This window comes from Stegodyphus dumicola, chromosome 12, assembly GCF_044657685.1.
Source record: "Stegodyphus dumicola isolate Sdum_Otavi_A_Nest chromosome 12, ASM4465768v1".
Taxonomy (NCBI): Eukaryota; Metazoa; Arthropoda; class Arachnida; order Araneae; family Eresidae; genus Stegodyphus; species Stegodyphus dumicola.
In genome coordinates, this window is record NC_140779.1 from 29,392,267 (window position 1) to 29,416,925 (window position 24,659).

Genomic DNA, 24,659 nt, shown 5'->3' on the forward strand with positions numbered 1-24,659 from the left:
ACTTCATTTATTACCACTTCTCCACATAGACAAAATCCATTAACTGGAAAATTAACCTTTGATTAGCGATATCTGAAAACCTTCAAATCCACGACTATCATCTTCATTATCCTCATCATGAAATATGGTACCTGACCATAAATTATGCCAAGAATTTTATAACGTCTCTGCAAACACATGCTCCCATGATCTTGCAATGCTCCACACAGCAGATTTTATGCTAAAATATTTCAAAAATTTCTTGAATAGTCTTGCCGTCATCAGGTAAACCAACCGAAGTCAAATGTTGCCAATCTTTGGGTATAAAATGATTTTCAAACCAAGCATTCATTAATGTTTGTTTCATCCATGCTATTTCATTTGCACGATATATAATGGGGAAAATCGTTACTCCTTTAACTCTTTCACATCGAAGTCGCCCCAAATGCCCAAGCATTCAGACATCGGCTGGACGCCCCAAACGCCTGAATAATTTCCTACCTAGTGCTTTCCCCCATCATGTTACTGCATTGCTCATTGCTTTCAGGTGTTGTTAAATGACATGTCAATCATTCTTTTAAAGTAGTTCTGTTATTTTTATTACTAAAAGTAGTTGTGTTATTTTAATGCACCATTTCTTTCCTTTGTTTACTGTCAATGTTTAGCTTTTGATGGCCGAAGTTGCAATCCCGTCCCAAGGGGGAATTTCACACAGGGTGAAAGCATCCAAGAAAGAAGTTCTCGCTTTTCTTATGTAGGTAATTGTTAGCGCTGTAGTATTCAATTTTTCATAGGGGGAAGGAAAAGCATTCCAGGAGAAATTCGTAGACACAGGCGTTTTCGATGTTTGGAGAAAAGAGATTTTGTCCTCTCTCGATGCAGAAGAGTTAAATGCTTGAGGTCGTGCATGTTTTCCGATTACGAAATGTTTGCAATATAAAAAACTTCTCATCCTTTTATTTTGCAGCTTGGTGCAAAAAACGTGTATATAAAGAAGGAAAGGTTCCATAGATGTAATCCCTACCGTGATGTGTACAGGAAATTGAGGAGCACGTGTTAAGAAGATTCTGCTTTGACTTTTCGCGATAATTTAAACCCGGATTTTCGCACTTTGTAATCCCTTCCGCGATGTGTACAGGAAATTGAGGAGCACGTGTTAAGAAGATTCTGCTTTGACTTTTCGCGATAATTTAAACTCAGATTTTCGCACTTTTTTTTTTTTTTTTTTTTGCTCAAAATAACTAATCCAGTAATTAATTTATTTGCGAAAAAAAAATATTTTCTTTTCCTTTAAAGTTTAAAGAAATTTAAAACGATATTTGTTTTATGAACTCTTGATAAACGTGACCTTCGAACTTCGAAGCCGGTTTTGAGCTTTGGCGACAGATATTTCGCGCATGTGCAGCTGTTTCCCTCTACGCTGGGACGAAGCCACTCCTGTTTCAGAGAAGTTTTCCTTCTTAACAATACATATTCTTCACTCGGTGCTTCCCCAAAATTCCAAAAATTTTGTCTTCCCTAAATTCTGCCGTCCGCTGCTGACATATTCTGCCGCCGCTTCTGGGTTTATGGTGAATAACACATCAGTTATTCTTAATAGCACTAAATGTAATCTTTTGGCTATGAGTTTCATTAACAAAATCTATTTTTAGCATATGAAAAGAAATTTGTGTTGAATTTTTCCTCGCCATAAACATCGCCAAGCGTAATGTTAGCATAAAAGGTTGCCATACTCTTGTTATTCAATTACTAATATTAAAAAAAAAGAAAGAAAGAAAAAGTTTAGACATTACTGCATAGGTTATTATTGAAGCTGTCATGTATGGATAAAGATGCGGTGATGAAAGCAAAATATAATAAATAATGACTCTCCAGGTCGACCTCAGGGATATAAAATAGGTGAATGTTTAATATAATCAGTGTGTAATATTAAAATACAGTAAGACATTCAAGGATAATTGAAATAAAATTCAAGAATTTTTCCCCCTGAATTATTTTTTTAATTTTCACTTTAATTAATTTCATTTAATTTTCACTTGTTTAAAATATTAACTTGGAATATTCAAATTTAAATATTTTAAGCTAATATTTTAAAAATGTATTTTCAAATACAAAAATTCAGTACTTTGCAAAAACTTTGACACAGGAATTATAAGAAACTGACATTTCAATTAAATGTACATCCAAACTTACTTGTGTAGGCTGCCTGACCCACTGCCATCCTTCTCTAAATGCTGAAATGTCAGGAACTACACACAACATACTTTCTTGGCACCTGCAAGTAATTCTTAGATTAATCAAATATTTCTTTAAAAATATAAGAATACGGTCAACTAATATTTAACTAAAGGCACATTAATTGGGCCCAGTGTTAGAAGAAAGTTTGTTTACAGTGGATCAATGGAAAAATAAGTGTTACAAATCATCAGCATGAAATAAAATTATCTGTGAAAAATATTAAGAGGAAAAGGAAAATGTAGGTGATAGCGGGTGAAGTGAACTTTTGGAAGGCTTTTTTAAATCCCCAACAGCATACAATTTAATTGTAAAAATTCTGAAATATGAAGGAAATATATAAATAAATATAAAAAATAAATCAAGTATATAGTATTAATCTTCTGTTTCACACACTGATGTCTACTGAAATATAAGTGTAATATAAATATAAACATTGTTCTTTTTGTTTGAATGCTGATTAAGTTTACAAAATCAAATGAATTTCTTCTTCAGATTAAACTGCTTGAGAACACATATAAATAGTTAATAGCATTTTTCTTGCGTTTTCCTAACTAGCTTCAGATTAACTATAATTTTAGGTTAAACTGTGACGGTACTCCTAGTATTATCACAGTTAATCAGGAATTGACTGTACCTTAATTATTTTCTACATTATAAAATTATTTTATTAAATGATCATTGATTTAACATCCCATGTAATTTTAGGTTAAACTGTGACGGTACTCCTAGTATTATCACAGTTAATCAGGAATTGACTGTACCTTAATTATTTTCTATATTATAAAATTATTTTATTAAATGATCATTGATTTAACATCCCATGTAATTTTAGGTTACACAGTTAATCAGGAATTGACTGTACCTTAATTATTTTCTTTATTTAAAATTATTTTATTAAATGATCATTGATTTAACATCCCATGTAATTTTAGGTTAAACTGTGACGGTACTCCTAGTATTATCACAGTTAATCAGGAATTGACTGTACCTTAATTATTTTCTATATTATAAAATTATTTTATTAAATGATCATTGATTTAACATCCCATGTAATTTTAGGTTAAACTGTGACGGTACTCCTAGTATTATCACAGTTAATCAGGAATTGACTGTACCTTAATTATTTTCTATATTATAAAATTATTTTATTAAATGATCATTGATTTAACATCCCATGTAATTTTAGGTTAAACTGTGATGGTACTCCTAGTATTATCACAGTTAATCAGGAATTGACTGTACCTTAATTATTTTCTATATTATAAAATTATTTTATTAAATTATCATTGATTTAACATCCCATGTAATTTTAGGTTAAACTGTGACGGTACTCCTAGTATTATCACAGTTAATCAGGAATTGACTGTATCTTAATTATTTTCTATATTATAAAATTATTTTATTAAATGATCATTGATTTAACATCCCGATTAATTATGGAAGTCTTTCAATCAAAAGGATTTAAAATACAGGTATGAGTGCTCAGATGTGCTATCATGTATGTGGCTTAATTTTTTCCTCAAATGAGCAAAGCTTATTTTAGATTACTTAAAAAAATTGGCGAATGATTAAATATAGAATAACTTACTGACACTGTTATTATTTTTTATGAAGAACAAATTACAGAATTTGGTACATCAGAAAAGGACCAAGATTTTAAACTCAGCTACTAAATTACTAACCCATGCAAATTCAGCATGTCATATCATTTATTACGCTGAATTACAAAACAGCATAACAGCATGTCTAGATTTTCATAAGGCACATATTCTATATTTATGATTGCCAACTAATAATTTTGATGGTCAAGGCAGTCCTTGTATTACTTTTCTATGGCCTGTGGCAGCCAAGAGAATTTGTTGCTATTGACAAAAATTACTGTTATGCATAACATTCCTGATGCATTTTTTCATATCCATCAAAAAAATGTTGGTATTATCTTGTTATCGGAACCGAATTCAGATATGTGAAAATGTGCGCGTGTGTTTGTGTGTGTACATATATGTGCATATGTATACAAACACATACATTCGTGCTTACAATTCATACATGAACACATACATCCATTCATACATGAACACATACAACCATTCATACATGAACACATACATCCATTCATACATGTATACATACAACGAATTTCTGACTCTAGTCCTGATAACAGAACAGCACCAAAATGTCTTCAGAAATAAATGTCGCAAAAAAACACTGAAAACTGATTTTTGCGAATTTGCTCTTCACAGGAGCGCTGTCACTGTTCTTATTAACTAGTATTATATTTTCAGTCTTAAGATTTAAAAATAATATGTTTTTCCTGAAAAATATATTAAATTTCCTTGGATATCCCCTCCAGCTAACTAAAAATGTTTACACAAAATCTTGGAATATGGTAAAGATGTAATTTCACATTATGCATTAATTCCTTTTATGTATGCAATACAAGGTAAGTTTTTTTCATTTCTTTTTTTTATTATTATTATTTTATTATTAAGGCTTTTAATCATTGAAGAGGGTTGCTTTTAATTCAACCTCCGACTATCCAGAGACAATATGATTTTTTTCTTTATTAGTTTTTTTAAATCTGCTTTTGCTTGGGATTAGTTATGTTTATTGTAACAGTGACTCTCCTAACAGTTTGCTCTCATTACAAGCCTATGCCATAATTTGAAGAATATCATGCCATCAGACTGAAAGAGGTTTAAAGAACAAATCAAAGAACTACTTATTATTAGGGTCAGAGCAAAGCAATTATACAATGCTGAAATGCCTCAAAAATGGCAGATTCAAAACTAAAAAGGAAGCAGTCAACCTAGGGTGACAAAGGAATAAGAAAATATAATGTTTTGCAGACCAGCCTTCACAGCACCCAATGCGTTCACGCAAAAACCCGATAAGTGACATAATGTGTTCATGCAAAAACCAGATAAGTGACAGAAAGAAATTAATATTATGACTACTGATACAGTACAAAGTCCGAAATCCAGACTCGTCAGGACTTCGGCAATTCCAGATTAGGGGTTTTTCCAGATTATAGATCATCAATTTAAATCTGGTAAGATGGCATGCAGAAATTATAAAATTAAAAATATGAAACTGTAATTTATGAAATAAAAAGCAATTATGATCTAAAGGGTATCAAAATTTACAAAAAAAAAAAAAAAAAGCTTAATATTTATTTGTTTACTTTAGTAAACATTTCTATCAATGTAAGTTGTTTAAGTTGCTTCGTTTTTTGTGCTAATACTTCTCTTTAATTCTATAAACAGACATAATTATTTGTTCACTTACAAAGTTCCACTGTTCAATTCAGAGAACCCAACTTATATTCACGTTGTTCATTATGCTACTTTGCACCAAAGCATACTGTCAAATGTGTCTGCAGTAGGCTGGCACACTTAACTGAAACTTCTATGCTTAGAGATGAACTGTCTTTAGTGACATATTTTCACGGTCATTTAAAATTATGCCAAAAAAAGCAACCAACCTTAGAGTGGCATAGATTTTGAATAAAACTCTATAGATTCACTTTCTCCAGGATGGGGAAAAAATTGCTAAGGTAGAAGAAGTCAAAAGAACTTTACATGCAAATCAATGAGTGAAACAAAGCAAGAAAAAAATGTAGTGCCATCTGTTGAAAATAGTTATGAAAGTTGAAAAGCTAAGCATTGGAATTGTTATATAAGGATTGTTTATCTAAGTTTGCTGTTTCGTCTGGTTTAAAATTTCAGATTGGCATGTTTCTCTTCCAATTAGATGGCCCAGATATATCATGATATGCCCAGGATTGTAACACAGCCCTACCTTTACTATCGCATGCCATAGATGCCAAAATGGGAGAGTTGTGAGCTTTTGGTTGATAGCAATGAACTTCTGGTAGTACTGTGGCAACCTTACAGAGATACATTAACATAATTCCACAGAATTCTCTATGCCTCATAGTGTTGCCATTCCTCTTACATAAACTCAGCCTTACTTTTCAATAACATAATGCCCAGTTACACATGACACACATTTCTGCTGATTGCCTACCTTCAAAATTGCCAGTACTTTCTGGGCCAGCTAGGTAGACAGATCTCTTCCTCACACAATTCTATATTACTTAAAAGCTGATGGAAAGATATCTCTAACAATCCTGTAATGTCAGTGAACTAACCCAACATCTAAAAAAGATGAAGCACGAAAATCCACATAACACCATCTGTGAACTGTACGAGTCAGTGCCGTGGTGAATAACATCTTGCAACCAGACCCGAAGTAGACTAATACTTTAAGTTTTTGGGATCTAAATTTAAATCAAATAAACAAAAGGTTGCAGAAATTTAATGATATGCAGAAATTCAGACTCGTGAATATAACACAAAATAGAAAAAATTTAAACTTAATAACAGTTCAGAAGCCATTTAGCTTATTTTGCAACTCAGGTATTCATATTTATTTAGTATGTATTAACTTATACTTGAAAAAAAAAATCATATGCACTGTGTGTGATGAGTTTAAGATGAATTGAAATATGTGGTCAAAATGCCACAGTTATTACTTAAAGAAAAATATACAAAAGAAAGTATTACCTATACATTGTTTCTGCTTCTACTTCCCCAAACCACACTTTTAAGCTAGGAGTAAAATTCTCTCCTGTCAATTCTAACATGGCCACATCACCACCTCCATTTAACTGAAAATAGCAGTTTTACACCGTAAGCATGTGTACATAAATATTGAAATAATTACCAATTTAAATATTTTTTTAAAAATTAATTTAATTAAAATAAAGTGTTTCAACAATGACTTCTATTTAAACAATTTAGTCTTAGTTCCTTAGAAGTAGCAGCTTACTAACTCTACTACCATATGAAACACTAAAAAACAAAGTAACATTTGGCCTTTAAAAAAACCAAAAATCAATGCAAAGACTAATAATTTCAAAATTACTCACATGTAAACTATGTACAACTGGCACTGGAGTTACAGTTGAACGCACTGGTCCCATTCCTTCATAAAATGTGTACTCTGCTTTATCTGTACTTATGATTGTCCAAGAGGCACCATCATTAATCATTTCTTTGTTTGGCTCTTTTGGACAAGGAGTAGCCTAAAATAAGACAAGACCTTTACAACAATCTTTAATTTTAGAATTGCACAATCTGCGATTAAAATGCTTATTCATATTTATAAATTTAGTTATTGATAACTTAAGATAATATTAAGGAAGTTCCCGGTTTTATAACTAAAATAAATACTACTCTCATTAAAAATAGGATTCATTAATTTTCATACTACAGTGAAAAAAAATTACGAAATAGAAAAAAAATCTGAAAGCTTTCAGATTTTATATTATGCCCAAAGAGGCATTTTTTTTAATATTTTGTGTTGTTACCTTTATTTATTAAATATCATGTTCTTCACACTTAAACCATAAAATTCAATTTAACACCAATATCACAAACTATTTAAAAGAGCATATCTTTGGAATTTCTGATACACAGTCTCGTGCGCTGGAGATAAAAATGTTCTTTTCCCGTACAGTGTTACTGTTGCTTGCTTTGAATTGAGTTTCTTAATTAAAAACTTATAAATGTTTTACAAAATATGAAATAGATAATAACACAAATTCGGGCTTCCAGATTTCCCTATTTGGGTGGAGACGTACGTTATTTAAAACTTGATGGCTCTAGGTACCATTGTTTTATCACAATGCAAAAAACATACATATATTTTAGGCAGATTCTTCCTTATTTTATTTCTTTAAATACAATACAGAGCTCAAAAATTTAGTGGCAACAATTTAAAAAAGTGACTCGCCATTTATAGTGAATCAGTGCAAAATGCCTAAATGAAATGAATAGTCCTTCTGGCAAATTGACCCTTTTGGGCTATATATATAAAAAAAAAAGAAGTGACTATCTGATATACTATTGATTTTTCTCATGGGTAAGCTAAATAAATTATATCCTCTTATTTTAATTCCAATTCACTTGAAACAGTTATTATTTAAAACAAAAAGACAGCAACTGCTCCATATGTTACATGCCACACTGAAAAATTAACAGAATTTTAGTACTGAATGAGCTTAGTTACTACAAACTTAAAAATTTCAAATATTACAATGATATACATAAATTATTTATTAGAGAACTGATTTTGGCAAAAATCATTTTGGAATTAAGAAAACATGCAAAAGGATTTATGTATGCTCTGCAGTTCATTTCACTCTGAATACTCCACAGTTTGGCAGTAAAAAGAATACATAAAAAGGCAGTACTGTCCGAATAATACAACCCTGATGAATCTCTTAATAATTAGAAAAAGTACCCTTTTACAAACATTTGATAAAGTGAAACAGAGGAAGAAATTTGATAACAAAATTATACTTTAACGTACTTTTATCATTTTAAAATAGGGTGAAATACATTTCACAAGATGAGAAAACAATAGATACAAACAAATTAGAACTCATTACAAGAAAGTAATCTTTCCACGCAATAATATCATTCTGAAAGATGAAAACACATAGATTTAGAAAATTTGTCTTTCAAATATAGAAAAATTAAATACTCCAGACAAGAAAGTATACTGAAAAGATACGAAATTTGATTTTTGTATATATAAAATAAAAGAAATGCTGTTGTTAGGAACAAAAATAATTTTTAGAATTGAGATGATTAGTTTTCATGGAATAAGAACAACTGAAATAATAAGGAAAACAGCATGCAATACACTTACTTGAAACTGTATTATTCTTTCTTGTGATAAGCAGAGATACATCCGTTCTGTATCCTTCATATAAAAAGCACATTTATGAAGTTGAGAAACTGGATCATCTGCATCTAAAAGGGCTGTCTGCTTATCTACTTTCCGAATTATCTGTAAAGTAAATAATTTCCAAATCAAATACTGAAGTATGTTATGATCCTGAAGTACTTAAAAAAACAAGGGGAGGAGAATATTTGAAAAACTGCTTTTGTTAATGTCTTTATAAGCTGCATGTAAATTCACAGATTTGCAAAATTTTGTTCTAAGGGCTTGAGTGAAAGTTTCAAAAGTTCGAGCATTTTATTGTTAAATACCATTTTACTTAATACAAAGATAAGAATTTTACAAAAATTACACTAAATTACTAGCAAATTAATTTTTTGAAGTGTTTTTATTTCTCCTGTCATTCAGTAAGTTTGAAAAGTATTATTTTATTTTTCTTTCTGGCGAGAATAATTCAGGAAAAGAACCTATTTTTTAAAAGTGAGAAAAAATAACAGCATTAGGAGCATTAAAAGTATGACATTCTACTACCAAAAAAAGTGTTAATATTGTAAACAATTCTAGCAAAATATGAGTATAATAAAGAAACAGTAATAATCTATATATAGCTATAGAAAAATGCTTCTAAACTTATTTTAATCAAAAATAATTTTAAATACTTACCAGCCTTGGTAAGGCCATTCCTGTAACAGAGCAAACTAATTTTACTGTTGAGCCATAATGAATATAACCATCCCGAACAGTAAACTCTTCAGATTCAGATTCAGTATCATCCACTGGAAAATCACAATTTAAATTACTTAAAAATGTTTTGCATGCAAACATAAAAAAAAATTCATAAATATATATCATCAGACATATTCTTGAATCATAGATAAAATGGTCAACTTGCTAACTAAAGATTTTACTGCTATAAAACTGTCACCCTATATGCATCTTACATACATACATTCTTTTACGTTACTAGTTTAAAAGTACTGAAAAGTATCTATGAAATCTGGCTACAAGCTATATTTCCTTTACTATAGATCCTAAGTATGTACTTACAGCAACAAAATTTCTCTAAATAAGATGCAGAATTTTATGAAAACAGTTTCAGTACAGGAGCTGAATAATTCTGAAAATGCATTACTTACATGCAAAATGCATAAAACAAGATGTCTACTTGAAAAAATTTTCATTATGCTGCAATAGAAGTTCCACACTTTTACCCATAAAATTGAGCAAGATATTTTAATTAATATTTGCTCCAGACCAATTTCAAAATTAATGGATCGTGTTTTACTCAATATGGAAACACTGACTGTCAGATCACCCATGAAACACTTTGTAATTACACCCTAAAATTTAGGGAAAACTTGAGAAGAACTGACCTTCTTATTTTCAATTACCAGGGTTTAAAAACTGCATGCAGCCTCTAAATTCTTTTAACCATATGTTGATATTAAACCAGAAATTTTTATGTAACATTTAACAGCATAGCTCTCGGTTGACTGTTCTATTAATAGTAGTTTACTTTCCCTTCAGATAAATTATTCTGAGAGATTATGCATGAAATTGCACAATGAAAATATGAGTGCAGGTGTACTTGTGCATGCATGCATACAAACATATTCTTTTAAAGTTAAAATGTTATAAATAATGTGATCCTGTTATCCTGCTTTCTTGAATTAATCATTTGTCTAAAAAGATTTAGTAAAATGAAAACTGTAAATGTGCAATAAATTATCTTTTGGTTACAAAAATGCAGTAGTATTTTTTGATTGGGGTGGGCAGGACCAGATTTAGATTTGACGAGGTCCTAAGCTATTTGAGATATGAGACGTTTATTTTCTTAATATGGGATATAGTACAGTTTTTTAAGGTGGCCCCAAGAAAGTGGGGGCTCTAAGCTGTTGCTTATGCGGCTTATATGTAAATCTGGCACTGTGGGTGGAGCTTAAATACATTAATTAGCTTTACTTTCTCCTTTCATTTTGCTCAACTATGATTCATTTAAGATTTGATATTTTTTACAATGTAACAATTTTAATATGACAAATATCAGCTTAATATATTCTAAATAAACAGATAAACAGAATTTCTTTGTTCTTCAATACATGGAACTACAATCCTTTTTTCCCCCGTGTTAATAAACTCTACTTGAATGAAAGTGAAAGCTTGACACTACCTCTGAAGATAATTAAAATTTATGACAACAAAATTAAATAATTATAATGAACACTGCCTGTACTCATGAGCTTGAAGACAATAACCTCCCCAAAAAAAATAAATAAATAATCAAAACAGTCTAGATCAAAGAGTAGTTGCCTTATAGAGGTTCTGTTAAACTTTTGGATTAGATTGAGATGCACATAGCAGGCAGGGTAATATTACAGTTTATGATATTTCAAAAAATAACAACATAACGTAATTAAATCAAAGATGCCAATTTTTACTTCCTTGTATGAAGTAAAGGAACTACTATAATCACAAACAATTCCGGGTATCATATTTCAACGCTAATATCCATCTTGACCACTATCGAATGCAATTGGACAATGTTTTTGCATGACATCTGTATGTAAGGACAGAATAAACTCTTTTTTCCCAAACAAATTATAAAACTGATTTAAAATGGATTCAGAAGAAAAAATTTTTTGTGGCATCGGTATATACGTACATATCTTGCATAACTCAAAAACGAGCAGCCACAGAACGTTGAAATTTTGTATTTAGGACTCCTATATAACATGTAGTTGTGCATCTCCTATTTTGGTTGCAATCGGCTACACCAAAAGTATATAAATACATATCCACCCTGTTACTCAAGTCAATGAGCTTTTTTTTAAATTATTATTATTATTATTATTATTATTATTATTATTATAAGTGGTAAATTGTTAAAATTATCAACAATTTAAAAGTTGTTTAAGTGTGGCTAAATTAGTTTCCCCCCCCAAATAACTATAGCAGCTATACCTGTTTACATTTCAAACTTAGCAGAACAGCAAATTAAGTCTTTCTGTACTTTCAGTGTGTTTTTGCTGAGTAGGACCAAAAGGAAACTTTTAGTTATGTGCACCGAAAAATCTGCCTTCTTGCCTGCTGGCCGAATTACTTGTTTTTGTATAGAAACTCTTTATTTTAATTGTTTTTAACTGTATTTGGTGTTTTATGCTTTCCTACAGCTCTCTATTTTTAACGAAAATATTTTGAGTTTTTAATGTATTTTTGCCTTGCTGTGAAGTGAGAACTAAATTAATTAAATGAGAAATATATCTCTAATGAAATTCGAGGAACGTTTAAATGAAATGCAGGAATAAATACGTATAAGAAAGGCATGTGATGTACACATCACTTTTTTTAATAGAACTCTTATGTATTTACTAGTTTCTGATTCCTTTCATTCATAAACAGAACTTAATTTAAGTTTAGCAATACTAAAAGGCTTAATTAATTGAATACATTTCAGTTGATATTTAACTGTTTGTCCTTATTTTCCATTTTGATGTAGCATATATTACTTGTTTAATTACTTTTATTGACAGTGTTTACTTGTTCCAGTTTTTTCAATAGCACCACTCAAAGAAAGAGGCATAAGATGAATAAATATTCTTCTTGAAGAAGCAGAGCCAAAATATGTGAAGAAAATTTTGGGGCTGTCAACAATATTCTTTATACAAGCAATTGCTAATACTGGCCTACCAAAGTTAGAAAAATGATAGAAAACACAAAACTAATAACTTAGATGACATAATTTTAATAAGAAAATCCTTAAATTGTAAGGTTTGTCCAGAGATGGGCCTTTATGGAAGAAAAGTCATCTAGAAAAAGCATCTCACCAAAGCACATGGATCAGTTTTTAAAATACTCAAGGGGGGCTTTAATAAGAAAATCCTTAAATTGTAAGGTTTGTCCAGAGATGGGCCTTTATGGAAGAAAAGTCATGTAGAAAAAGCACCTCACCAAAGCACATCCATCAGTTTTTAAAATACTCAAGGGGGGAATAAAAATATTCAAGAATTTCATTTCTTTCTGTGGTACAGGGTCCTTAACACCCACCACTAGTATGATGAATTTAGAAAAATATGCTGAAATTACAAAGAAAGAATAGTCTGAATTCAGTTAAAACTATGGTCTCTTTGAAGTAGTGTTCTGCAGCATGATCTTGTGCTACATAAAAAAATCCATGAAGTTGACAGTGCTTTTCATAAACATCATATACATATTCATGAATAGTCAGCAGCATCTGGCCTATTTAAATTGGCTATCTTTGATCTAGTGAAAAAGAAAAATTAAAAATACAAGACAATTTGTGAATAACTCTCAATAATTTTCAAGATCATCAGAGTTTGGTTTCAAGATGGTCAATGAAACTTACAGATGAAAATTTAGTGCAATCTATGTCAAATCAAAATAAAAATATTATCAAAGTCAAAAGAAAAACATTTCACATTATCTTTACATTAAGTTTTGAAAACGTATATTTAATTAAAATTATGCTGTTATTCAATATGCTCCAATTCATTAATACTCTACTGTACTACAGACGGTGTTTACACACTTTTAGAATGATTTCAGGGCTATTCTATCCTTTTCGTAAAATTTCCAAGGGTACAGATTTCCATTCTTCTTCCATTTTTTTCCAAAGTCCAACAATTCCAGTGGGTTTGTGTATAGAAAAAGCTCTTTTCAAGAAATGTTAAGGGAACTTTGTAAGAATAAGCTGAAAAGATTATATGTGATTCTAGAATCAGTCTACGTTTATTCCAGGAATACAGTGGTGTTTTACGGAGCATGACTTGTACCTCATGTGAAATTTGGAATTTGTTTTATTATCGATTTAATATTTTGTAAAACTTTAACGAATTTTAGAGTAACAAACTCAACGATTTCAAAGTGAGCAATAGCAGGAAAATCATTTATATTATACAAGCAGAAAAAACATTTATACTATACAGGAAGGAAAAACATTTTTATCTCCAGTGCGTGAGACTGTGTATGGGAAATTCTAAAGATATGCTGAATTTTAAATTATTTTGCGATATTTCTTTTGAACTGAATTTTATGGTTTAAGTGCGAAGAACATGATATTTAATAAATAAAGTTAGCACACAAAATCTTAAAAAAAAGCCCCTTTGGACGTAATTTAAAATCTGAAGCCTTTCAGATTTTCTTTTTTTTCATTTTATATAATATTTTTTTCTATTTTGTTTAATTTTTGAAAGCTTTTTCAACAACTTTGTAACACATTGTAACGTCTGAATATATTGTAACATTTAAAGAGTTCTTTTCATGTAAAAGTGGCGATTGACGATTTTTCTCTTTTTGACTAATAATGTTTCTTATTTTACACTTGGAAATTTTAATATCAAGCTTACCACAACTTTTCTGAAATATGGAATATTAATATTTTTTGATGAAGTTTCACTCTTTGAAAGTCATTAGGATAAAGAAATGGAATTTGTTCTGTATACATCAGATGTAAAACTTTCCCTTAATAGTATGCTGAGTAGATTTTAACATTTTTTCCCATTCTTCTTAATTAAAATTTCTCATTGTAAGAGAATCCTGCAACAATCATTAAAACTCCTTACTAAAACTTTCTTTGCATTGACAGAACTAGGTTTGTACATATCATTTCTCTTCTGGCCTCAATAGCAAATAGACATCTTTTTGTTGCAGTCATTCAGATAAATCCATGCTTCATCAAAGTTCACAATGCATTTCCATTTATCTTTGCTAAATAATTTTTATAAAAGTTCTACAAAATGATCTGCAGTGAGCCTGCATGCATCTTTTGCTTTTGAGGTTTTTAGTCCAAAGGGGCTTTGTCCCTGAAGGACTATTGTTTTCATTTTGCGTTGAATCACTATAAATGTCCGTTTCACTTTTCAAACTGTTGCCACCAAATGTTAAGAGTCCTGCATTATATTTGAAGAAATTAAAAAATGAAAAATCTGCATAAATATATGTATACTTCTCGCATTGTGATAAAACAATGGTACATAGAGCCATTGAATTTTAAATGACGTAATCCTACTGCGAATATGAGCATGTAGAAGCCTAAATTTGAAATTTGGAATTTGTTTTATTATCGATTTAATATTTTGTAAAACTTTAACGAATTTTAGAGTAACAAACTCAACGATTTCAAAGTGAGCAATAGCAGGAAAATCATTTATATTATACAAGCAGAAAAAACATTTATACTATACAGGAAGGAAAAACATTTTTATCTCCAGTGCGTGAGACTGTGTATGGGAAATTCTAAAGATATGCTGAATTTTAAATTATTTTGCGATATTTCTTTTGAACTGAATTTTATGGTTTAAGTGCGAAGAACATGATATTTAATAAATAAAGTTAGCACACAAAATCTTAAAAAAAAGCCCCTTTGGACGTAATTTAAAATCTGAAGCCTTTCAGATTTTCTTTTTTTTCATTTTATATAATATTTTTTTCTATTTTGTTTAATTTTTGAAAGCTTTTTCAACAACTTTGTAACACATTGTAACGTCTGAATATATTGTAACATTTAAAGAGTTCTTTTCATGTAAAAGTGGCGATTGACGATTTTTCTCTTTTTGACTAATAATGTTTCTTATTTTACACTTGGAAATTTTAATATCAAGCTTACCACAACTTTTCTGAAATATGGAATATTAATATTTTTTTTCAGAAAGTCCACAGCTTGTTTCAGAACATTTGTTTTTTTTTTAAATTTTTTATTGAAACAGTTCTAAAAATGTGTAAACACTCTGTACAAAAAGATTCAGCACATTACTATTTTATATAAAGTTATATTACGTAATAGGTAAGTATAGCAAGAGTTTTATTATATACATGATTTAAATTTACTTAAAACAATTTTTAAATGTTTACTGTAGTTATAAATCAAACTTTAAAAAAAAATTAAAACTTACATAAATGTATAGTAAAAGCACCCCACTGTGTTGAACTAGCATGGAAATTACCATTCTCAACATGAAGATATCTGGTACTTACAGTCTGGGAACGCAAGCGATTAAATAAAGCCACCCTGGATCCTGATGCTATGCATACTAGAATAATCAATGTAAATAATTATGTTAATTAGTATTAAATTTTTTCAAGTTTTTAATTATTAGCATACTATTAATAGATGAAGCAGTACAAAAATATAAGATTGCATGATAATTTAAAATACAGAATTCCAAGGTTTTAATGACTTAACAGACAAAATCTGTCTAAATGCACTGTACAACTTCCGACTTTAATCAGAAAAAGGTAGGACACAAAAAATACATAAATATAGCCAAATATTGTCTATGATATGCTGCATTACCCCTCCACTTCCCTTTTCCTAGCACAGGTCATTTTATTATTATTATTTTCTAAACTAATGTTGCATTAATACAGATGTAAGGCTCATATATATATATATATATATATACACTGCATGTTATGCAATCCATATGAAATAGCCTACACAGATTCTGGCTGTATAATAATAGCTTAGTTTTTATATAAATATGTGACTGAGAATTTAGCTCACTTTGCAAAATTAATTAGAGATTTTCCATTCTAATATCTATAATGGTAATCAAATTTATCTTTAAATGCATGAAAACACTGTTTTCTCAAAAACTAGTGAATCAAACCGAATGAATTTATTTGGGGTGACACACAACACCAAAACACACAAACAAATAAATTTATTACAAATGTGTAAGACACAAAATTATATGATGAAATAAATAAAACTGAAATCTATAATACATAGCAATGAAAAAAAATTTTGCAAACAAATGCATCTTTTGATACCAATGGGGATTCCCTCTCTCCTAATATGTATGCACATGCCATAATACAATTAGTTACTACAACAGGAACATATCACAATATGCTCAGTACTGAGATCTTAAGGGGAAGAATTTTACTGTGCAACACCTCTTCCATTGATACCCTATAACTTCTCTAAAGAATTTCTGGTATTTTAGTTGGTCAGTTTATTTCGTGCACATTTGTTTTTAAGAAATTCAACAACCAAGTTTTCTCTTTGAAGATGAATATATTATCCATTAAGTGAAATCCATCAGCCATATGCATTTTTGAAAAGCATTATTTAGAGCTACATGACTTCATCTAGCTATTCTTGGACAAACACATATATTCTGTTAAATACATACATTACATACATCTTATTAAAATTAAGCACATGCACTGCTCATCATTCCTCTTTATACTGTACTGCAGTAATGATCGCAATCCCTAATACTAGTAGAAATATTTCATATTCTTCATCTTCCTTTCATATCCTCCTCCACAAAAACTCTTTTAAGAATCACACATTAAATTTAATATTAGCATGTCATTGAACAAAACATATCCTCACTGTGCAAGACATTAGGTCTGACTTTCTTTTTATAATGGACTATTTTATTGAGAATTGAATGTAATTTACAAACTCTTGGCATTCTAACAATTTCTGTGCAGTCCATCACCATCATGCAGCAAAGAAATAGATGGGATGAACATTGTGTGCCAAATCTGAAGCCAAAAACAACACAGTTTTCATGCCAAGGGCCCTTTTCTTATCAGCTTTCATCCACTCCCTCATTACAATGGTATGCTATGGACATCCACAATTCTCTCGAAAATATTTTCAACATTTTAAAATTTAAAATGATATAATGGTTTGTTGTTCAGCTACAGGATGTTCAGAAAGAACTGATGTATCAAAAACTAAAAACCTAAGCTTCCACAAGTACATTATTTTTATATATCAAGTGATTATATTTTCCCTTTCATTTGCATTGTTTCTACTTCCTTTTGTCTTAGAATTTCCTATGCAGGGTCATTTCTATATATCATTTCTATATTCTAAATTGGTCATTCTTATATTCTATATTGTCATTTCTATATAATGTTTACATTGGAGCTAATAATGTTGGATACAACAAACGTGATGTTATTTAAAGTTTAGTGATTAACTTTTTAATGGTTAATGCACATAAAATAATATCTTATAGTATACTTGAACTATGATTACTTCAGAGATTTTTTTACAAGAAAAATTTAACTGATTTTGTTTACATAAATTTAAACCACTAAAATTAGTTTTCCATTCAATTCATTAACACTAATAGTTTTACAGGTAACCAAAAGCAAATAATTTTTGTTATATGTTAACTGCTAGTTGATGAACAACACAAAATATTTATCAAATATATTTTGAGGCTTTACATTTAGTCTCTTTTGATACTTTTGCTATTATTTAAGCTAGAATGAATTTTGAAAACTTTTTTTAATAATTTATTTAAACAATTAATTAATGTTATTATTGACTAGTTAATATTTATTAATTAGTATCAAATAAAGATTAAAAATAAATAATTAAAATATTCTTGATTTATCATGGAAATGCTTTGATTTTATTACAATTTTAAAAGCTGTTTTTACAAAATTATGATTCATTTCATTTATTTTTTATTAAATTTAATTTGAAAAGTTCTAAGTTAACTGTGTTTTAAAAGCAGTGTGCATAAATATTAAGCAATGTGAGTAAAATCTGTGAAATAAACAAATACGAACAAATTTCTTAAATTATAACAAGACATAAGTATTCTGTTTCATATTTCCTCAGAATTATAGCATATATATATGAATTATAACATGCATACCAAAAAGAAGATAACGAAGTTATCTTTATTATTCATACACAATAAAGCTTTCTTAGTAATCTATCTACATCTTAAAATTCGAGGACATAACTTATTGATATAAACATCCATTTTGTACTTTGTTTCTTTAATGTATTTCATAATTCTTACAATATGAATGAAATAAGTATTTAAATGCAGGGAGAATAATCCATTTTTTTAACTTAATTGTCTTTAGAGAATATAATTTTTTGAATTTCTGATGAAAGTCCTATTTCTGTTATAAATCACTACTATTCCCATTTCGTGGAATAAATTATCACATTTTTTTTTTCATCAAGTACAGAAAATGATTTTTAGAAGCTTTAATATTTTACCTTGAAGTCAGTCTATTATTATTATTATTATTATTATTATTTTTAATTTTTGATTCTGGTTACTTACAGTGAGAGGATTAAAAAAAATTATATTAAATTTACCATCACTTTTTTAAAGTATTACATATTCATGATATATCTGCATATAATTTGGAATTCACAAGTGTCCCTTAAATTAGCAATCCATATTTAAGTAGAACTAATTCCTTTGAAATTACATCCTGGTGCTTATAGCTACATGAAGGCATCTATTAATAGCTTATTTTAAACTTATTGCAAACAGCTACTGCTCCAAAAATTGAACTATGGTAAGTTTAAAAAGCATTTTAATAGCATGACAAAAAAATGTTTTATTAATTTATTAAATAGTTTTATTATCATGTTATTTTTTTTTTTTTTTTTTTTTTTTTTTTTTTTTTTTTTTTTTCTTCTTGTGAACTTTCCTGAAATTGTTAATGACTCATGAATTTAATTAATCTTATTGCCTTTATTTCAGAAATCCTAGTTTTACTAATTAGTTACCTTCATATATAAATTTTGTATAAGTGAAACATTTATGTATATATTGAGTATATGTGAACACTATCCTCATTCATTAAAATATTTCAATAAAAGTAAAATTATTGTGGGGAATCAATTAACTTTAAAAACAAATGCCCTATACATTTATTTGTTGATTACACTGACTACTTTTAGCAGAATTTTGGTTTTCCAAATAGGTGAATGCTTGGTTCCAATAGTGTAGTCTAAAGGTATATAGATGATAATTTAATCTGTAACACTAATTTATTATAAGCTCATAATTATGCCAAATTAAAAGAATACTTATAATTATGCCAAATTAAAAGAATAAATTATCTCAAATGGATTTGCTATGAAGTTAATTCAAAATTTCGAATATGCATTAAGTGATACGTGAAATAATAAAATTTTACTGTTAAAGTTTGAATTTCATAAATAATTCAGATAAAAATTAATATTTAACTTACAATCAGCATTCTTGATAGACTGTTTTTTCTTAGAAGGCTTTGATATGACTTTGATTCGTTTACTATGGAATACACCAATATCTTCACCATTTCCATAAAACATTTTAACAGATAACATGAAATGCTTCCTTTTATCTGAATCACTAATATACAATGTTTTCGCAGCACAATAATTCTGCAAAAGAAAATATTAAATGAATATGTATTTTATTCTAACATATAAAGGTAACAGACTCAAGAAATAATAAGATGACAAATAAGAAATATAAATTTAATAATAGTTAGCACACACCCGTCCTTTTTCGTTAGTGTGATTTTGAAGTCAAATTTGACCAAAATCAATTTATTCAAGCAAATTCTGAACCAATAGAAAAGCACCATATATAATATATGGTCATGGGACTATATAATCAACCAGAATTATACTGGTTACCAATATAAAAGCACCATATATAATACATGGTCATGGGTCAATATAAGGTCATGGGACTACAAATGACATTTGCTATATAAACAACCATAGTGCTAAACATTCAATTATCATTTATCCAAACATGCAATTAAAAATATCTAATAAGAAATCTATATAATTTAGAAGTCTATTTACATCAAAAGAAATAAGAAATGGAAATAAAATTAAGAAACTCGACAATTTATCATTATGTAACAGAAATCTCGTGAAAACGTGTCATACCCCCCCCCAAGATGCCCTATACATTTATTTGTTGTATACATACACTGTTTGTTGTATACATTCACACACTTATAAGGCTCAGAAAATTTTACAATTATAAAAATTCTAAAATAAAAAATTCTAATAATATAAAAAAATTAATTTAAATAAAAAAAAAGTGATGGTTACAATTATAAAAATTCTAAAATATGTGAATGATTATGGTGATTCTTAAATATGAAAGGATCTCATATTTTATGCCATGTACTTGAAATAATTAAAATTTTACTTTTCTAATTATTATATGTTTGATTACCAATTAATGTTACTAATGCTAAAATTAAAGTTAACCCTGCTTAGAAGATTTTCAAAGACGAAAGAGTTGGGAACTTCTTAAGCAAGAAGAAGTGTTGACAAGGAAAGCTTATTAAAAGCAATAGATAATTAATACAACATAAAAACTCTAAGATTATTAAAAGGATAATTTATAAATTTTTAAAATGATTTATAATAAATTGAGTAAGTTTATGATTTAATTTTTGGTAGGAACCACTCATGAAGCTGAAGATGCAGAAACCACTTGAAACATAATGTACATGATAAGCCTGCAATTTTAGCAATTTTTCCAAGTGTCAGATTGAATAGTCAGTGAAATAGATGCACACTGCAGTACCGTAAAGCATCATTGATTGATTTTTATCAGCTAATTAACTAAAATAATCATCCTATTAATATCCATGCTGTATTTATTATATAAAGTTTACAAGTCAGAGAAGCTTCATGGTTTCGAAGGAGAACTTTAGCATGGCAGAAGCATAGTATAATAAAACATTGATGGAAATAACTATTTAGAATGTAAGTGAAATCCTTTAACAAAATTGCCTGAAAGTATCAATTGTTAAAGCCTCATAGACCAAGATGCTTTGTTTATGGAGTACCTTTGTAATAAAATTACAATTTCCACTACATTGTTGAAATGAAAAATTGAAATAAATAAAACAAGCATCGGCTAAAAAATGAGAAGACTGCACCGCGTTTAACAAGGTAATAGATAAGGAGTCCCTATGTGGGCAAGAGTGATGACATCTTGAACAGTGCCTACAGGAAAGAAGCAAATATTCCTGTGGAGAGGCATGCGAGCAGCATTCGAAAATCAAGTGAGGTGGCAATGGCATGGGCTGCATGCAAGTTTGCTATGGAAATGGGGAAAAAAAGGCTTATGTGCTTGCTGAAAACCCAACAGAAACATTTCCTTACTCAGAAAACATAATATTTTAATTACTAAACATAATAAACCTTACACTGTGAAATAATTTATCTGATAAATTATTTAATTATTAATTTATTAATTATTATTTTATCTGATAAATACCAGGTAAAGATACTTTATATGTTTTATAACATACTAAAACAAAATATTTATGGCACTGAAGAAGAAATACACACATTTAATTTTTATTCAATTCATGTTAAAACCTAAACCTCCTGCAATTCATAAAGCACAGTGTATAACTTGTAAATGAGAGCTGAGCATTATTATTCAAAGAAATCTTATTACAAACAAGATGCTTAAGTTAACTGGCATATATAAAGGAAATATATACACAGATGTTTTTAAATTATATTTTTCAGCATCAGCAGACCAGAATTAATAAACACTGTACATGAGGTAGCCTTAGTTAAGCATAAAGGTACAACATAAAATTATGTATTGCCTGCAATTTATCAAAGGATATTTTCTTATGATTCTTGTTTATCAACAAGTTCCACCAATCAAAAGACATTATGAAAAATGGCCTGGCACCAAGAAACATGCAAAATCTCAAATGACATGTTAAAAGAAATTTTTTTAAAATTATTCTTGAAGGTTCTAACTATAAGAACAGAAAGATAATCCTATTAATTATGAGGTTACATTTTTTCAGTACCATTAAAAAAAAGAACAGAAAGATGATCCTATGAGGTTATATTTTTCAATAACATTAAAAAAAAAAATTAAAAAAAAAAGCTTTCATACTTGGAACAACAGACTTTATGATGCTTGCAAATAAGTTATGCATAAAAAAATGAAATCCTTAATTGATCAGATAATGCAAATACTACAGAAAGCATAATTTAAGTGGCAAAACTAATCTAAAAGAAAATAAAACATGATTAAAGGAAATTGCAACAATCATATTGTGCATATTGTCACTAAAGAGGAATCTAATGGCCTCAAGATCTTGTATAATCTTATGTAAAATTTAAAATTTCTCATGACAATTTTAAAAATATACAGATACTTCAATATCAGCTTATGGATACTTTACAAACACGAAAGGCAAGACGATGAAATTATATTTTCATCAATATAGAACTGTCTTGTTATAACATGCTTAATATAACTAAAATTGTAGATATTATGCAGATACTGCTAAAATCATATGCAAATAATACACTTAGAAACAAAAAAAAATTAAGTTATCAGTAAAGAACTTTTATTCTATTGAAATAAAGAATGAAAATAAACAAAAAAAGGCTAGAAGATGTAGAAAAAATAGTACCTTTAAATAACTAAGAGTGCTTGAGGGAAAGGCATTTCGTTGAAACATACTATTCAATCAAAAGCTTTACAAAAAATATAACAACTAAATGACAGCCAAAAATTTCAGGGAAAAAAAAACAATTATTAAATATACAAATAGGATGTGATGTTGATTTACATATGATCATACACTTTTATTAATTTTTTTGTGTGTATTATTATCCTGTATGTTTCCATAACATTTTCTGTTTTTTATCTACAATATCTGTTGACCGAAATAGAAAAAAAAAAGAGGGGGTTCTTGAGATTTATAATTAAACATGCAAGTCAATAATTTCTTTATTATTTGCAAATATTTAATTTCTTTTTTTACTAGGTAGTTCATCATTTTCAGTATAATAAGAATTTAGTACTATCACTACCTATATTAATAATGTGGGAATAATGTACTACTATTTTATTCTATTTCATGGCAGTACAGAAATCCACAAATGAGCAATGCATCAATAAAAGAAAACTTGCACATGAACAATATAAAATTATTTGCAAGAAATATCACAGTAGTATACCTTGGATGTTTGGGCTCAGAATGCTAAAAATAGACATGAGAGTGCTTAACTTATTTTCTCAATCTATGAACCACAGTATGAGAAAATAAAATTATCAAACGAATCTTTCTAACACAAATCAAGGACTATTTACTGCTCTAAAAATTTGCAAACAAATTGTCACTATACTGCTGGCCATTCAAATTGGAACACCAAGAATATTGATATGAAATGTGCATGATAGTTACAGTAAATTAGGACTTGAAAATTATTAGCAATAACATGCAAATGTTACTAATAGGTAACCTTAGCCACTTAAGATCAGTACAAAAGAGAACACAATTTCTATACTAGAATCATACTTGCTCCTCATTTGCTTGAATAGATCTGCAGAGTATGCCAAGTAAAAAGATGGGATACACAGCAGCATGTGCCTGATCATGGATTTAAAAAATCTGGATTCATAAAAAAGAGGGTTGGCCATTGAAGAAATATCATTCTTTAATTACAGTATAATTAAATTTTTAATAAATCAGAAATCTTACCTAATTTTCTTAAACTCAATAGCTAAGTAGATGCATAAGAAATAAAATATGGCCACCCTTTTTTTTTATTATTCAGAAGTAAATACATAGAATTACTGCTATTAAATTTGATACTCCAATTCACAAGCATTACACTTGCATCAGTTCTAACTTCTTGGTCTTCCTCATGCTATTCAGAACTCACTGCAAGAAGTGGAATATGTTTTTGGTTTATGACAACCTGAGAATAAAACATATAATGACTGCATGTTTCATATAACCAAACTTCTGCTTACACTAGCAAATATCCAATCACAGTCATGTGAAAATGAATCAATGAGACCAATAAAGATAGATGCAGTGTCATGCAGGCCTAAAACTATCTTGATCCACCAATACTTGAAAAGGCAGACATCATGAAAATGGCT

General features: G+C 28.9%; 1 protein-coding gene across 4 annotated transcripts in view; it reads right to left on the reverse strand.

The window, feature by feature from the left end:
- The window catches only part of LOC118200546 (recombining binding protein suppressor of hairless-like), a 182,798-nt gene that overhangs the window by 11,252 nt on the left and 146,887 nt on the right, over positions 1 to 24,659 (reverse strand). For all 4 annotated transcript variants that reach the window (XM_085827591.1, XM_085827592.1, XM_035372506.2 and 1 more), the window contains exons 8-14: positions 19,963 to 20,137; positions 15,879 to 16,016; positions 9,634 to 9,746; positions 8,938 to 9,078; positions 7,151 to 7,306; positions 6,786 to 6,889; positions 2,173 to 2,254 (exon numbers count right to left, since the gene is read on the reverse strand). In XM_085827591.1, the coding sequence (XP_085683717.1) occupies positions 2,173 to 2,254; positions 6,786 to 6,889; positions 7,151 to 7,306; positions 8,938 to 9,078; positions 9,634 to 9,746; positions 15,879 to 16,016; positions 19,963 to 20,137 (909 nt within the window). The remainder of the gene's footprint in view (positions 1 to 2,172; positions 2,255 to 6,785; positions 6,890 to 7,150; positions 7,307 to 8,937; positions 9,079 to 9,633; positions 9,747 to 15,878; positions 16,017 to 19,962; positions 20,138 to 24,659) is intronic.